This window comes from Sinocyclocheilus grahami, unplaced genomic scaffold (assembly GCF_001515645.1).
Source record: "Sinocyclocheilus grahami isolate Dianchi unplaced genomic scaffold, SAMN03320097.WGS_v1.1 scaffold1489.1, whole genome shotgun sequence".
Classification (NCBI taxonomy): domain Eukaryota; kingdom Metazoa; phylum Chordata; class Actinopteri; order Cypriniformes; family Cyprinidae; genus Sinocyclocheilus; species Sinocyclocheilus grahami.
Genome location: NW_015506668.1, coordinates 35,607 through 53,322, shown reverse-complemented (window position 1 = coordinate 53,322; position 17,716 = coordinate 35,607). Strand labels below are relative to the sequence as shown.

Here is a 17,716-nt window from a genome sequence, read left to right as displayed (position 1 = left end):
ACAACAAAGATAATCCGTTGCAGGAACTTTACTTAGTAAAGCATAACTTTACAACAGCGGGGTTTATGCTCTTGCCCAGTGCTGATGGGTTTGACTACAACCATCCATACCGGAGCCTGCGAGCATACTGATGCTAAACATAAACAACCAGTGAACTAGTCCCCGTGTAATGACGTAACAGCATCTAATTGGACAATACAGAACTCATTATTCGTATATATAAAATAACTGTAACTCAGCTTATATTTAATTAACTAACACTATAACAATACTCATGAGAAAGCATTTATTCTGAGACAAATTGAAAATATCACTTCTTGATATCATAACATGTTTCAGAATGAAAGGTATGGTTCATGTGCATCATGCCACTACGAACAGATGAAACAAAAGCTTTTTGGAAGAACTATGAATTCTGCACCATATCTGATAATTATTTGAACAATGCATGCTAGGTTTGTGCTGTGAACTTTAATTAAAAGAAAAGAAAAGATTAGAAATTAAAAGAAAAAGAGGTTGAGCATCTTGCTATGTTAGTAGGCTTTAAGCTGCATTATAGTGGGCTCTAGCTCTATTGTGTTTGATATCGCTACCATAATTTACTTTGACTTTGATTGTTTGTCTGAATGACTTTGATTGAATGACTTTGATTGTTTGTCTGCTTTTTTAATTCTGACAGTGATTGTGGAATGGGTGTAAGGCTGGGCACAGCTTAGCCTTCCCCTGGCCAGGGTGTCAGAAATTAACGGGGGCTTGGGACAAAAACCCTCCTCCACAATTAAACAAAATTCACTACGGCTGTCCTGAATAAAATGAAAATGAAATTAAAAGTATCTATTGCAATATTAAATTTAGATCTGCTAATGTAATGATGCAGATGTCATATTTCTTTTTACATCGCTGCACATTATAACCAATCACACACGATTCCATTGAGCAGTGGCCAGTTAGAGGAGTTCAGATGAGTCATCGCTGAAATTTTGTTCAGTGTGTCCTCATTGACTGTCTTCTGCACTCTCGCAAATTCTCTCATAAACGACAAAGTGCAGGTGTACGTATAATGTAAGTAAGAGATTAATTTATCAAACAGTGGATAGACAGCTTCACTTATTATAACAGGAGTTTTTTTTGACAGTGCTTAAATTCATGCTAGACTGAAGTCAATCATAATCACACAGCCATATCACCCTGCAGCCCAAGACTGGTTACCCACTGAAGCTGAACAGGGTTGAGCCTGGTCAGTACCTAGATGGGAGACTCCTGGGAAAACTAGGTTGCTGCTGGAAGAGGTTTTAGTGAGGCCAGCAGGTGGTGCTCACCCTGTGGTCTGTGTGGGTCCTAATGCCCCAGTATTGTGATGGGGACACTATACTGTAAAAAGCACCATCCTTCAGATGAGTCGTCACCATTATTCATATAGTGCTTTTTACAATGCAGATTGTGTCAAAGCAGCTTTACAGTATTAAACAGGGAAATAATAGTGTGTATAAATAGTATGCCGTTGTCCTCTGGCCAGACGAAACCAGCAGTTTAATTCTAGGCTGCAACAAAATCAGGTTGTGCAGTGGACTTATTGTAACACGGACTTGATGTGACAATGATGATAGATCCAAATGCAAGTTTTATTTAAAACAGTTTGTGGTCAAAAACAGGCAAGGTCCGAATACCAGCAAACAATAATATCCAAGGGTAAGACAAAAGCGTAATCCAGAAACAGACGATGGTCAGGGCAGGCAGCAAATCATCCACAAAAATACAAGGCAACAATCCAAGGTCGAAATCCAAGAGAGCAGTACAAAGTAACAATATACACAAGGCAATGACAATGGCAATGATACATGGAAAACATGGAGAGCGCTCATTAGAGTCTGCTACATTTAAACAATACTTTGCAAAGGCTTTATATACTTACTTATATGGCTGCCAAACAGGAAATCCCCATAGAGGAAGCAGAGGGAGCGGTAACAGTCAGTACCTAGGCAAGGGCTCCCTCTGCTGGCGTGGTGTTACAGAATCCCTCCCCCCAATCAAAAACAACAGTTCAGGAGGGTAGTGGAACAGAGGTAGACCAGGGGGTGGGATGGAGGGCTAGGTCCATGCAGTGGAAGTGAACCTGGACCGTGTGGTAGTGGAGAACCTGGGCTGTAAAGCAATGGCAGACTGTGATACTGTGGAGCAGAGGCAAACAGTGAAACTCTGGAGGACCTGGGCCGTGGTTCAGAGGCAGGCTGTGGAATAGTGAAGCAGGAGACCAACAGGTCAAATCCAGAGGAGCATGGAGCCTTGGCGGAGTTGACAGCGCAGGAAGCCATGGCGGAGCAGAGGACCACCAGGTCAGCAGTGCAGGCAGGAGCAAAGATACCCAGAGTGAAATAGAGCAAAAGCAGGTTTCCACCAAGGTGGATCAGGCGGGACTGAAACAGAGAGCACAGAGAATTTAACAGCGACCTCTGTGGCCATAACAGGACCGGTGGTCAGTTCAGAAATGGCATCTCTGGCCATAACAGGGCAGGCGATGAGCTCAGATACGGCCTCCATGGCTGTTATCGGACTGGCACAGAGTTCATGGACGACCTCCTTGGCCGTAACAGGACAGACAGAGAGTTCATGGACGGCCTCCTTGGCTGTAACAGGACAGGCAGAGAGCTCATGGATGGTCTCCTTGACCATGACAGGACAGACAGAGAGTTCATGGACGGCCTCCTTGGCCGTGACAGGGCAGACTGTGAATTAATAAGCGGACGCCGCCACCTCTGGAGGTTCTGCAGTGGATGCCACCACCTCTGAGGCAGACTCATGGACAGGAGAGATCTCTGGGGCACAGTGTGCAGCCCACACACTCAGGATGGCTACCGCCATAAAAGGAAACACTGAGGCTAGGGGAACAGTCTCTGTGATAGCCAGTGTTGAGGCCCATGTGATCCGTGCATTTATCAAATGTGAATCCCTCGTCGCTGACAGAGAGAGATAAACTATACATGTGGCAAGCGGTGCAAACAACAATAGCAGGAGAAGAAGCCATTACTCACCATGATTGTATAGAGTATTCCGACTTACCACTGTTGTTTGATGAACTTGTGAAAAAACGGAGCGAGAGTGAAAAGAAACGGAGCGAAAGAGAAAGAGAAAAAAGAAAATAGCAATAGACGCGAATGAAAACGCTAATGACAAGCTAACCGCTAACAAATGCTAATGCGCGGTTTTAGAATAAAAGCGAACGATCAAATTAATCAGATTAAGTTGATAGATAATATCAGAAATATGGTGGGAATTAAGTTATATTTTATCACTTTAAACAACAGAGAGTGATAGTAAGATGAATAAATCATGAATAAATCTCTTAGCCCTTATTTACACTGCACACGTCTGCGGTGCGTTACGGCTCCGACACAGCCACCGGAGCTGATCACGGCTACTCACCAGCCATGCTATGACAAGTTTCTGAAGCGGCTCTCTGCGCAGCATCACTAAAGATAGGCGCCTATATTTTTGACGGATAATAATAATCATCATAATCGTCTTGCTTGCGTCAAAGAAATCAGCAACAGGCGATATCTCTGACTATCGTCGATACACGATGCTATCGTCTACCGGCACAACCCTAAATTGAAGTTTGTGATGACGATTCGTTTCCTTACCATAATATATTCTCTTGAAAATTCTTTATTGTCAAATGTGTGTTAAATGTAAACTCCTATTAGGAATTTAACCATTCAATGTGAATTTATCTGAGAATATTCTTAAATAAGGAAATCTATTCTGTGATTGGTCCATGAGTATTTTATCATCTAAAATCCCATTTGTGGCACAGCACAGTGTCGTGAATCAACTCTAAGACTGACACTTAAGATTTAGTCATAGACTTCGCTTAAATTACGACTGAGATGCTTTATAACTAACTTTTAAGCACAGCTTTGAGCCAAGAATTTTTTATACACTTAAGTCAATTCTTAGCAGCGTTCTTGAGAGTAATTCTCAGAGGCTTGATAAATACAGGCCCTGGTCTCCAGAGGCCACCCGAGCCTTTTATCGATTTAAGGAGGGGGAGCAAGATTTTCTTTATACAATTTGAGTTCACCATTTCCTATCATCCAGGGACCAAGAACATGAAAGCAAATGCCCTTTCCTGTCTCTTTTCTCCTAAGTAAAGCTCGGAGGAACCCAAAACCATCATCACTTTGGAGCTTGTGGTTAGTCCCATCCAGTGTTTGTTACAACAATCTCTTTTTCATTAGAGATCAAGTAAAATTTTATTGCTCTTTATTTGACACCCTAAAAATGAAAAGACATTATTTCACAATACTACAGCATCAATAAAACTATAAAAACTGTTAATTATAAGGGTGTCTCTTTAGGACAATGCTGTTATGCTAAGTGTTTCCAGCCCCTTTCACAGAGCGGATGAGAGCCAGGCCATCAACACTCAACATCTCTCAGTAAATAATGTATTTATAACAAGAAAGAGAGGCTTTGTATGGGCTTGGTAATTCATGTAATATTACAAAACTTTTATCACTGCGATATATAATGCGCTTACACACACACCTACATGCACGCTTGCATGCTTGGCCATCCATTCGTGGAGAGTTTCACTCTTCTTACCAGCCTTAGCTTATGTACACAGTTATTAAAGCGTTAGACTGTGTCCTAATGTAACGCAGTGACACGCGATACAAGGTTTATTTTCCATGCTAATCTAATGCTGTTCCCTTTATTAGTCCACTGATATAGTCCAGTTGAAGGAGTGAATGTGAATTCGGGTACTGAGTGATCAGAAAAGGCTGCCGCTGGTGCATAGTTCGTACTTGCTCTTTAATAACAATTAGATATAAATAGCAAACTGACAGCTCCAGTGGTAATGTAAAGCTTTATCTTGAACTCTGTAACTAGCATTTATAAACTTGATTAAACTGTTTAATAATCAGTTGAAAAGAAATATATGCCTGTATGCTCTTATGCTGTCTCCACATTGGACAAGCAGTTTGGAAAATGGATGGATAATTCAGCAGTGGGTGCCATCTTCTGGCGAGACAAAGGATTTAATTTAGAATGACCCTGGTAGTGCATTTATTCAATGTTAAAAGTGTCTGATGGGAGTTTGAATATAATTTTGCATGACCTTTATAGCCAAATTGAAATCAACTATAGTTTATTTCAAATTAAAATAAATTAAATCATTGTGAACCAACAAGTGTATTCCATAACAAAGATGGTGTCAGTCACTCAGTATGTACTTTCAATAATGTTAAAATTTTTTAATATTTATGAACTAGATAATAAACTTTCGTTTGGTTGGGGAGAGAACCCGCCCACATATGCTTCTGATTGCCTGTGATATTTGATTGATTTTGTAGGGTGCAGTGTAGCAGTGTTGGGTTTGGTATGGACAGACAAATTGCTAGTCACTGCTTAGGACACAGTGTTACAAGTTCATGTTTTTCTATTCAACTGAAGCTTTTAAAACAGTTTGTACGTCCATGTCAGTTTTAATTAGTCTTTCAACTACCCCAGTTCACGTGTGTATTTATTCATTTATCTGTTTATTTATTTTTGGCAGACTGAGTCTTTCCTGCCATTCAGAATTGTAGTCCTGCATTGACACATATCGTATAATTTGTACAGCATTATCTAGATCAAATGCCAAGTTGGCTGAATCATGTATCCTATTTGTGGGAGAACAATGTCCTCATAAGTTAATTACACAGTATTGATTCTTGTCTCAGACATAAAGATTTAAATCTGCTTAAAAAGATTTTCCTTCTGATATCAGCCTTAAATGTCCTTCCAAATAACCACTTACTTTGAGTTTGAATGATAAACGATGCCACAAAACCTAAAAACCCCAAACTGACCTCCTGAAAATGACATTTTGATATGACAAAGTATACTGTAAATTTCTTACTTTTTTATTTTCTCTGAAAACATTTTATTAATTAACATCGGTCATTTAAACACTCAACCTTGAAAGACAAGTGTCAGCTGTATGTTTTGACAAGCTCTTTTTGTTTCTTGGGCTGGTGACAGGTCATTCAGACAATCAGTGCTGTGGATAAAGACGAGCCTCTCAGCAGCCATCGTTTCTATTTCTCTCTCGCTTTCTCTGCTGCCAATAATGACAACTTCACCCTCAGAGATAATAAAGGTAAACTCTGCAAACCATGAGAGAATTACAAGTGCTGTTTGTATAATGCATTTGTGACCAAAACATGCAATGTTTCAAATGCTGACATTTTCATGGTTGCTACAGCAATACCAAATGGATTTGCAGTCTGGTTAGTTTGAGCAGATGGGCTGTTTGTTCAAGGGTGTTTTTTCTTTTTTTTTCTTTGCAATTCAGTTTGCTGATGCAAGAAATAAGCTATTCATCTTTACTACAGCTTTATATCAACTGTATTTGAATTCAAACTTTGCTTATGAACAGTTTAAATAGGAACCAAACGTCCATTCTAAATGTTATAGTTTTCATCTATCCTAAATTTCCATTTTAGGTTTTATAATTTTGATCTATTTTTATATATAGGTGTACCAAAATCTGCAGTTAGATAATGTATGAAACTTTAGGATATTGGTTAATTTAAGAACTGAGGTCAATTGTCAAGTAAAGCTAAATATCTTATTGCAGCCCTGCAGATTCATACCTACTAATATAATTTAGCTGGTACAGAGAGACACAGGCAGGAGATTTGTAGAACACAGAAGGTGAGATTTCCAGTAATGTATTTAGTCACTCTTTTCTGTGGAATTACAATCTTTTCCATGAAATGTGGACAAACAGAACAAAATCGAAGTTGTTATTAAGTGAATGAATTCTATAATTGAGCAAATCCATAGACAAATCAATCAAACCTGTTTTTAAAACAGTATCTACCTATTAACTGAAAAGATTCATGTAACATGTATGGGTGATTTTTGACATTTTGATGGGCATTTTGGAGCTTGACAGCCCCAGTCTTCAATTTTTTTATTTATTTTTAAATTATTATTATATGGAAAAATGTGGCCAGGATATGAAAGATATTCAGTCTATTGAAGGTACATTTACAGATAAATGGTGCTAAAAGGTGCTTTTGGCATCTATATAGGGGAGTGAGAATGTCTAATGTTTGTTTATGTTTTGTATATACATATTTTCCTTCCTTTTTATGATGCAAATACTTTTTTCCATCTTTCATCTCTTCGTGCATCTATCAGTCCATCCATCCATCCCTTCATTCAGGAATTTATTTACCTCAATCCTCGGTTTGGTGTCAGGTGACCAGTTTTGATCTAATCTGACCCTCTTGACATTTGAATGCATTCTAACAGCTAGTTTCACTGTGCACATTCTAAACCTTGACATTTGGCCTTTCCTCTCACCTCAGATAACACTGCATCTGTGCTGACGAAGCGTGCTGGTTTCCGGCGGCAGGAGCAGTCGCTGTACCTGTTGCCAGTGTTGATTGAGGACAGTGGCAGTCCGGCCTTGAGCAGCACTAACACTCTTTCTGTGCGAGTGTGTGACTGCGGTATGAACGGTGTTCCTCAGGCGTGTGGTGCCGTGGCTTTCTCTCTTCCTGCGGGTCTTAGCACTGGAGCTCTGCTCGCTATACTGGGCTGCATCATCACTCTTCTGGGTAAGACTGCGATGGCACAACATCAAGCAGTGTAGAAACTGATTATACAAGAAAAGTGAGGACATCTCTCCGAAAAATTATACATCTATTTACTGCTGTTGAGGTGATATTCACAATGCATTCACACCTTCGTCTAATAACGTTTGTCTGCAGTTAATCTCTGCTCTGTTGTTTTCTCCTGCTGTGATTTCACTGCTTTCCTTCTGTGTACAAACAAGTTGTCACACACCTGTCATGCAGCTCGGATGGAAGGAAAACAATCTCATAATTTTAGAAGAATTAATATATGCTACCAGTCCAAAGTTTGCAAACACCTACTACTAAATCTTTGCTTATTACTATTTTTAGATGTACATTTTTGAGTAGGGTATCCTTTTATTTGCTATAACATATAATATTAGTCCGGTGCATATCGGCATCTCTGTGATTTGGCAGTGTCGTTTATCATTTTTTCAAGGTTTTTGTTTCCTGTGGGCCTTTTTAATCCATCTTTAGTGAAGAATGGAGGCTGTGTTGGAGGGTTTTGTTGGTATTTTGGGTGCTGGGTCATATTGGTATACACCATAAAACTATACAATTTGCAGAAAGAGAAAGCTGAAAACCATCAGAAGAGCGAAAACAAAAAGAATGATTAAATGGAGAGGTTATAGCAGCATGCAGTAAGGAACATTCTCCTGTTTATGATATATAATATTACGCAAAACCTTGACATCATATCCGAGTTATAAGTCAGTAAATTCAAGTAAAATCACAGACTTTGCTTATCCTGTGCGAATGCATCACACGAAATTCAGATGTGGGGGGTAATTTCTAAATCACACGAGGTCTCCAGATAATACTAATACCATGCCAATAGGGCTTTAGTTCAGGACGCCCGTCAAGGACGTATCTGATGGGGTTGTATCTGTTGCTGCCTCAAAAGATGGAGATTCGGAGCTTAGTGCATCTGTTACTGTCTCTCCCTCATGGGCCAGAGACTCATAACCTTGCATCATCATTATATCCGTTATTGCCTTCTACCACTCAGGAAGGACACTCAGGATAAGGAGTGTCTATTGAAATGGTACCTTTGTCCCTTTCCAATGAGGAGGAGATTGCAATTTCATACTTCTCCATTTCAGTGCTGTGATTGGCTACTGGCATCAGAGGAGGCCACCCTTCTTTCAATTGTAGAGTCCAAATCACACTGTTGGAAAAGTGTCTTGAAAATTGATGATTGAAATGATTGATGATGAAAGATTGATGGATCTTTGTGATCTCTCTTTGTTTCACCCACTGCTACTGCATCCTGGAGGGCCTAAGAAATTTTTATGTTGGTCACAGGCCAAAACCTTAGGAATTAGCCTCTAGATAGGAAAAGGGCAGAAACTGCATTTTGACCAATGTGAAGTTCTGTCCTTCCTCGGCTTTGTACCAAAAATGTTCTTCTTGCCCTCTAAGAGGTGTCTGGCCAGTATCCTAGCATCCTTTGTCTGATGGCTTTGGATAGTCTGCTTATGTTAGTCCACCATGATCGTAATCAAAATGTAGCAAACCTTTGTCAACTGTTGTGGTCCAAGAGGGGACCTGCCATTAAACTGGGCCCCGAAATATGCCATTCACCACATTAGTTGTCAAAAAGTTTTAATGAAAACATGATCAGTTGTCCTGAATGAATACTACTGAATAAACTAAATAAAACCAAAATAAACACCAAAGACCCGATTTTATTCCAGTTTGTCTGGTAAAATTTATCATTCTCTGTCATGTTAGCCAGCAACACAATTTATTGGTGGGAAATCTGTTGCAGATACAATCCATTCAACTTTGTATTCCTCATCCTGGATTGACTCAGAAATAGTGAAGAGTGCAACAGGTAAATTCAATTGATTTAACTATATCATTGTTACAGTAGCCATATTCTGTGGGCATTTCTATCTTTTTTTTTTAGCCTGCCAAAAGTATTGATTAGTTATAGTTTGTTTTCTTTGTTTCGGTTCTAGTTTCACTGATAATGTGTGGAGGGAAAAAGGTCCTGAGCCTCACTTCATTTTAATTATGTATACATGACTGAAGGAGAGACATGAGGCCTGAACATTTACCCATTTCTTATTGATTGCACAAGATGGATCATTTGCACAATTTAATTACAGCAATACAGTAAAAAATGGATCATGGACACAAATGAAGACAAGGCAAGAGTCTGCAAAATCAGTGTCAAGGGAGAGTTTTTACAAAATTTTAGCTTCAATGAACAAGGTAATAAATGATGACTGTAGAAGATTAACTGATGGATACAGTTATGATCAGACCATAGTTTTTTTAAATTATTATTATTATTTTAATCTCCATAGTCTTCATACTTGATCTCATATGTGACATCCTGCACCTTAAACCCTCAACACGTTCAAGTCTTTGTGAATGCATTCAAGTCAAGTCACCTATATTTATACTGGATCCGGGTGACTGCAGTGACCATCTGATCTGGATACATCTGGAGACATCGGAATAAGAACAAAACAGAACTAATATTAGCGTAGATGCCATTCTTCTAATGATGTAACAAGTACATCAGGTGTTATGGGAAGTGTTTCCAGTTCCGGTTGTCCTAATTAATGCAGCCTAACAATATTAGAAATGGGTTAGTGTGTTTTGTGTAAGCCAAGTTAAAGACATTTACCAGGTTTTTAATCTAGATTTAAACTGACAGAGTGTGTCTGCCTCCAAAACAGTGTTAGTTAGATTGTTACAGAGTTTGGGAGCTAAATAGGAAAAGGATCTGCCGCCCGCAGTTGATTTTGATAGTGTAGGTATTATCAAATGACCAGAGTTTTGAGAACACAGCGGACTTGAAGGACTATAATGTGATAAGAGCTCGTTCAAATACTGAGGTGCTAAACCATTTAGGGCTTTATAAGTAATTAGCAAGATTTTAAAATCTATACGATGTTTAATAGGTAGCCAGTGCAGTGTTGACAGAACCGGGCTAATATGAACTCTATAGAACTCTAGCTGCTGCATTTTGGACCAGCTGGAGTTTGTCTATTAAGCGTGCAGAACAACCACCCAATAAAGCATTACAATAATCTAACTTTGAAGTCATGAACGCATGAATTAACATTTCTGCATTTGAGATTGAGAGCATAGGTCATAATTTTGATATTTTTTTGAGATGGAAAAATGCGGTTTTACAAATGCTAGAAACATGGCTTTCGAAGGAAAGATTGCTATCAAATAGCACACCTAGGTTCCTAACTGATGACGAAGAATTGACAGAGCAGCCATCAAGTGTTAAGGCCTTTTCACACTGAAAGTGAAAATTTAATGCAAATGTTCGGCGTGATGGCGCATTTGAATCGAAACAATAGATCCCTATGGGGTTATTCACACCAGGCGCGATCATTCGTGGTGCGAAAAAGTTAAGATATTTTTTCTTTGTGTCGATTTTTTTGCCCACGAATAAATGGGCTGTCTAATTAGATTTCAGCTGAGATCACATGCCCAGAGCAGCTGCTGTTGCACAAAAGGGTGTGAGTGGTAGCACTGTTTCGAATACCAGTGTAAACAAACACCAAAGAAGAGTATTCTGAGAGAGAAGAGGACGCTGAGTTTTGTTATCATTGGTGTCTGAGAACAGATTTATTCTTACATTGTTCTTTATACATAATATAATTTCTATGAATTCTCCACTGAATTATTTTATCTGAAGAACACTGTCAGTTTTCTTCCACGTGCGCAAGTGTTATGAGTCAGAGTGCATTTACTCAAGATCTGTCAATCATGGGATAATATCTCCTGCCATTACGCATGAAAAAATGAGAGAAACATTTTTCTATTCACGAAATATGAAAGCAAATAAACATGATTATGACGATATATTTTCTGTTTGTGTATTATGCAGCTCATGGTATTTTAATAACAATAAAGGATGTTCATGACAAATGATAAGGAGGTGTCATGTTCAATCCATTATAAAACTTATTACAGAGAGTGCATGTCTGCCTATTATAGAATAAAAATCCACTTTAGATATCAATCAAAATTATTACAAGCACCCAATGATGGTTTAAAGTGGGTTTTAGGCAAAAAACAATCTCATACATATTCAAATGTAGCTTGATGCTAATTGTACATCTATTTATATTTTAAGATGCATTCTTGTAAGCATTATAAAGAGTTTGTGTTTCTGTTGAAGAACCAAACTTTATTTATCTTAATTTATTACTATTGAGCAGCTATCTTGATATACGAGATGCATGTCTAAGGAAAAATGCATTGCTGGCAGGCGTCACCTAGTGTGCAGGCGTGAAATAGCATAAGGCAATCAATCGTTTCGCACTTGGTGTATAAGCACCATTTGTCGGCAATTCGCCTCGCATTTTAGCATCGCGCTCAACGCCTTTAGACAGTGCATTCCTTACTATCTAGAAGCTTCACAGTTTCCACTAAAACATTTCAGTGAAATATTGCTTTCACTGAGCAATGTTTCACTCTCCCTGCTGGGACAATGATGGATGGTGGATCATTAGGCATTTGCTGGCTGACATTTGGTTGTTGATTATTTTCATTTGTAATGTATGAGAAGGGATGTGGCAGAATGAGTGAGATGACAAGGACTGTTTCTATAAAAATTCCACAAGAGGCTTTTACTAATTTCTCATTGTCTCTAAAATGCAATTAGATGGAATTTTGTTTCCACTGAGGAAAAAATATATATTTATGCCTTAGTGCTGTTTGAATTTCTTATGTGTAAATCCTATATAATTTCTTGGTCAGAATAAGCTGTGGACCTTACTTCATGTTGCAGGTGAAAACTCTTGCTGCACAAGGCAAGTAAATACCAGTTTGCTGCTACTGCGCATCTAAAGCAATACTGCATATTCTTTGTTTGGTTGTGTTGTGAGCATTTGCAGTGTGTTTCTTTGTTTGTGTTGTGAGCATTTGTAGCACGTGTGTTTTCAAATTGATGAAGTTGTTTTCTTAATTTGCAAGTGTTTTTTTCTATTTGCAGCATGTTGAGCTCTCTCGGCCACCATACATATGACTGTAACATTCATGTTCACTTTTAAGTAACGGAATAAAAGGAAAACTTAGCTTAGCTTATGAAGACACATTCAGATGAATGGAGACTGAATTATATTCAGACGTGATGAAGATATTTGCTACTGATGTCACAGTCCTTCAAGGGCTAATCTCGAATGAATTGTTCTGAAGTCACTTCCAATCAAGCTGCTTATACTGGCCGATGTGGTGAATTAGGAGTTCAGGATCACAAAACTGAATCTGAAGTGATATTTGTGTGGGGTACATATCCTTTCATCTGACTTAACACGTGTCTGTGCGACAGAGTATAGTGATTGAAAGCTGTCTTAATGCATCTGTGCGACAAAACTGAAAGCCGGCTTAACGTTTGTCTGTTGTGACAAACTAGCATGTTTCCGTGCGACAGAACTGAAGGCTGATTTAGTGCATTTTCTGTTCAACGAAACTGGAAGCTGATTTGACCCATGACAGAACTCATGCTATTTTAGCCCGTTTCTGTGTGATAGAACTGAAGCTGACTAAGCGCATGTCTGTGCAACAGACTAAGGCTGGTGCGAGTACGGATTAACTTAAATATCTTATTTAATTGTAGTGGGAGGAGTTACCGTCAGCTTAGTGTCATCTGATGTTGCTGTCACGCCGTGGTCTGCCTGAACTATGCTTGAGCTCCATTCATCACTCAGACTACATTTAATTAAGAATTTATCATTGAAAAACATTATGCATGTCTTTATTTAATGTCTTCATTTACAAATCAAATGTTTACAAATCAAAACGTATCTTTTATGATCAAACATTAGATTAAGAAAAATGACAACAGAAAATGTTTCCCATTTATTTAACCAGTTATTTAAAGAGCAATGGCTCGAACGTGTCCTCGCCTGCACTCAAAGGTAGACACACCTCCGCCATTAAAGCAAGTAACAGTGAGTAAAACAATGGTAATATGTGTGAATAGAGTATTAGCAATGTAAGCGAGATTAGCGGCAACCACGCTGGCGATGCTAATGGGATATATGCTAATAACGGACTCGGGAATTCAAAATAGAACTAGTGACAACAAGGCGCTCTGATTGTTTTTGTTGTAGAATATGATAGGGGATATATTCACACGTTATAGAAACGAAAATGATGGTGTATAAAATTGATTTTAAGATTAAAAAATAGACCATAAAGAATTAACTTGACGGAACGCAAACTCAAAACACATGGCAGCAACAAACAGGAAGTGATGAAAACAATTTTTCCCTCTCACTATAATCATCACAGGTCTAAATGGCATGTGAATTCATGAATACATTCACATGCATATGAATGGAAGTGAAGTAAACAAGCTTTTTCCCGTTTCTCCTTGACATAAGGTGCATTCTACTCTTTGCCAAAAACAAAGATCCATTTTTCCTGTGCCCTTTGTTTTTTATGCAAAAGGAAATCAAGTTGTACTATTTTCCTGCAACGAAAAGTGGGTTTTAAGTCAGGCTTTTCTGATCATCGAAGCCAAATTGTCCAATCATAGAATTGGTTTTACCCTGCTGATGTCCGTGTTGTTGCAGTAGTAACCCTGCTCAGTATGAGAGGAACAGACATTTTGTATGTGTGCTTGGCTAAGGAGCCACTGGAATGAAGCTACCATTGGTGGAATTATGACTGAACACCTCAAAGTCAGAATCTCCCCCAAAAAATATAATGATACAGAGTGTCAGTGTTTTCTCTCACACCATGATCACCCTGTGTAAGATTTCTCTCATGGGTGTGTGAGTTCACGCTGCACGATTTTAGCCACGATTTTCACTCACCAACAGGTTTTGCGAAATCGCAGATAAATGGCCGAAATCAAATGCAAATCGGTGCTTGTTCATGCAAGTGACAATCACGCAGTGTGAATAATCAAAGACGTGATCTAACAGAGGCGGCACCTGTGAAATATTTGGCATGCTAAATAACTGGACATGTCTGTGATTCAAAATCCTGCTGTGAAATCAGTTCTGACTGAAAAATACATCGGCAATGACAACTTTGAAAAGTCTAAGTTCATCACAAGTATAGAGGGCATAAAAGTCTACACACCCCAGTAAAATTCTAGTTTTCTGAAACGTATAAATGGATCCAACTAAAATCTTGTCAGATCTTTTTCCAAATTTAATGTAATATTGGATTAACCCTAAACTTTAAAGGATAAGAAGAAGAATAAAAAACAAACAAACAAAAACAAAAAACCTGGTTTCACAATTGTGCATATCCCTCAACTATATTTACTTGGAACACTTTTTGTTTTAATACAGCAGCAAGCCTTTTCGAATAAAAGTCTATCAACTTGGCACTTGTTACCAAATATTTTTACTGGGCATCTTTAGCCTATGAACCAGAGGGGAAAATCCTAAATGTTTGATCACTGCAGTTGTGGTCTCCTTGCATTGGTGCAACCATTGAACCTTCATTTCCAACATGCAGCATGTCTGTTTCTCTTCTAGTTCTGATGCTGTTGATCATGGCAATGCGACGCAGACGAAAAACACCTCTTTTCATCGAGGACGAGCGTGATGTGAGGGAGAATATTGTTCGGTATGATGATGAAGGAGGAGGTGAAGAAGATACGGAAGCCTTTGATATGGTCACCCTGCGTAATCTCAATATCATACATGATTCAAAGGTCCAGGATGTCAGTCCAGAATCAGTCTCTGTCTACCCATACTCAGCTTCTGCTACCTCCAGGACATCTTATAAAACACTTCCTGACAACATTGTCTTTCAAGAGTTTATCTGGGACAGGCTGAAACTGACTGATATGGATCCCTCCGCACCACCGTACGATTCACTGCAGATGTATGTGTTTGAGGGAAATGGCTCCGTAGCAGATTCTCTAAGCACGCTGGAATCACCCAGTTCAGTGTCAGAGCAGAGTTATGAGGACCTCAGCAACTGGGGGCCGCGCTTCAAAAAACTAGCAGACCTGTATGGAAATCTCGAAGGAAGTGGTATTTTCTCCTAGCCTTTCGTATCAAGGAGAACTTTGGCCTATAAACATCTGAGAACGTAAAAACTGTTATTGCTCTAAATGTGTAGAGGCAAGGTGTAAGGTCTGCATTTTGTTTGTTGGCTTCATCAGATTTGCAGAAACAAAATCATGGTACCAGATTTTGATTTGGTAGGTGTGCTGCAGGTTCCTCAGAGCTGGCCACTGTCCTGCAGAGTTCCAACCTTAATCAAAGACACCTGAACATGCCTATTAAGGTCTTCAGAGACCAAACACTCTATCAGATCCAAAAACCAAACAAACAAACGGTGTTAATATTGTTGTGTAGTACTACCAAAAATAATGAAACTAACTCTTATATGCATAACATCTCAGTTGGACAGACAGTGATCCATCTTTTCTGAAATGTTAAAATATTGGGTGTGCAACGGAGCCAATTACTTTATCTGTAGCAATCTCAAAATGTTTTATCTGTATTCAAATAAAACCATAAGTGGACTGTGCTTAAACCAAATGAAGTCAAATCACATGGGCCAGTTTTAAATATAATTTTGTTCCCTTCGTTTATATATATATATATGCCTGGTATGACCCATTAAATTTTTTTTCTAACTTTTTTCAAACTTTTCTTTAAATATCTATAATATCTACAATAATACTAATCAATATCTATAATAATACAAAGTTTTAAATGCAAGGAAAATATTATTTATTCATTCATTTTCCAGACTTTGTATAGTTTTTATATCAGGACAGTTATCCATAAACTCATGTCTGCTTGCCGGCTTCAGGAAAGAGTGAGATAGAGTAACATTGTGTATCATATAGTACAAGGTAATTTAAATAAATAGTAAAAATGTATATGATTCATTATATTAGATTTTACTCTTGGCATAGCTCTGATTTCTGAGAGACACACAGAGACAGTAACACAGTTGATTGCTTTGCATTCATTATTTCATTCATAGTGTTTACACTCATTCACTTCACACACTCGGTATTGCATAGTGATTTGAGAGGTTTATGTAAATATTGTGTTTTCCCTGGCACACCTGTTCTCCAGCAAACTCAAGAGTGTGACTGTCTCTGCTGATCTTTTTTTTCTTCCAATTATCTGGTAGAATTCGTTATTTGTTTTAAAAGCCATTTTCTTGGGCTTTCCAAATAAGGTATACGCAGATGCCTATCCAGGACACTGCCAGCGTGGACACTATAAAGTACACCATTACAAGCGCTCATAAATGGCTGTTGAGATGTTATTTTCAACTAAAACTGAGTGGAGGCTTGGACCAGTAAACTGTGTTCATTACCTCATGAATTAACAAGCGAGTTAATTACAGTTACGGACTTGAAGAAAATTGCAGATATGTGTGTTTGATGATGGTTTAAGCTAAACTCTCCAGTGCGTGGCCCTCCAGGAATGCGGTTGAGGAAACCTGGTGCACTGTATATAAGCCACTGGATAAATTTAAGATATATTCATATTGACAGACCTGTAATTTTCAGAATGTCTACATCTTATAATTCCACCTGGTTAAAGCTCAAATATTTCTAGATCTAGTTTATTTGTTTAAATTTGTTTATTAGACTTTCAGAGAAATATTTGTGAAAGGGTTTTTGTAAACATCAGTTTGTCAGTGTTTATATATAGACTTTAAGCATTCACTTTATTGTGATGTGCAGTTTCAGTCTAGCTCAAAAATAGTTTATAGCCAATGTCCTACGTTGTAATTGATTTCTTCTTATTATTCTTAATCTTATTTTTATTAATTGTAAAGTTTAAATACGCTTTAGGGGTATATGCTACTGTATGTAATAAAAAAGTTTAACCCCCAAGATATTAAACACTGTCCGGCAGTCACTGTTTACAAAGATGTACATGATTTCATGAAGCTACACTGAAACTCATTTGTATAATAAAGTGAAAGCTTGCATGGGTATGTACAATACTGATGTTTTATAATTTTGTTGAAAATCTTAAGTTGGCAAATTAATGCAGTTTTGTATGTTTTTTTCACTGGTGATAAATACCACAGTCAAAGCAGACATGACACAGTGTCCTTGAGAATCCTGGTATCGCAGAAAACTGATATCCCTGTTTAACTGC

The 17,716-nt window shown here is 38.3% G+C and overlaps 1 protein-coding gene across 1 annotated transcript in view; it reads left to right on the top strand.

Moving 5' to 3' along the window:
- Positions 1 to 15,624, top strand: part of LOC107570661 (cadherin-7-like) — a 106,308-nt gene extending 90,684 nt beyond the window's left edge. Inside the window, exons 9-11 of the mRNA XM_016256915.1 lie at positions 6,025 to 6,142; positions 7,362 to 7,613; positions 15,107 to 15,624. Of these exons, the coding sequence (XP_016112401.1) occupies positions 6,025 to 6,142; positions 7,362 to 7,613; positions 15,107 to 15,624 (888 nt within the window). The remainder of the gene's footprint in view (positions 1 to 6,024; positions 6,143 to 7,361; positions 7,614 to 15,106) is intronic.
- Positions 15,625 to 17,716: the final 2,092 nt, after the last annotated feature.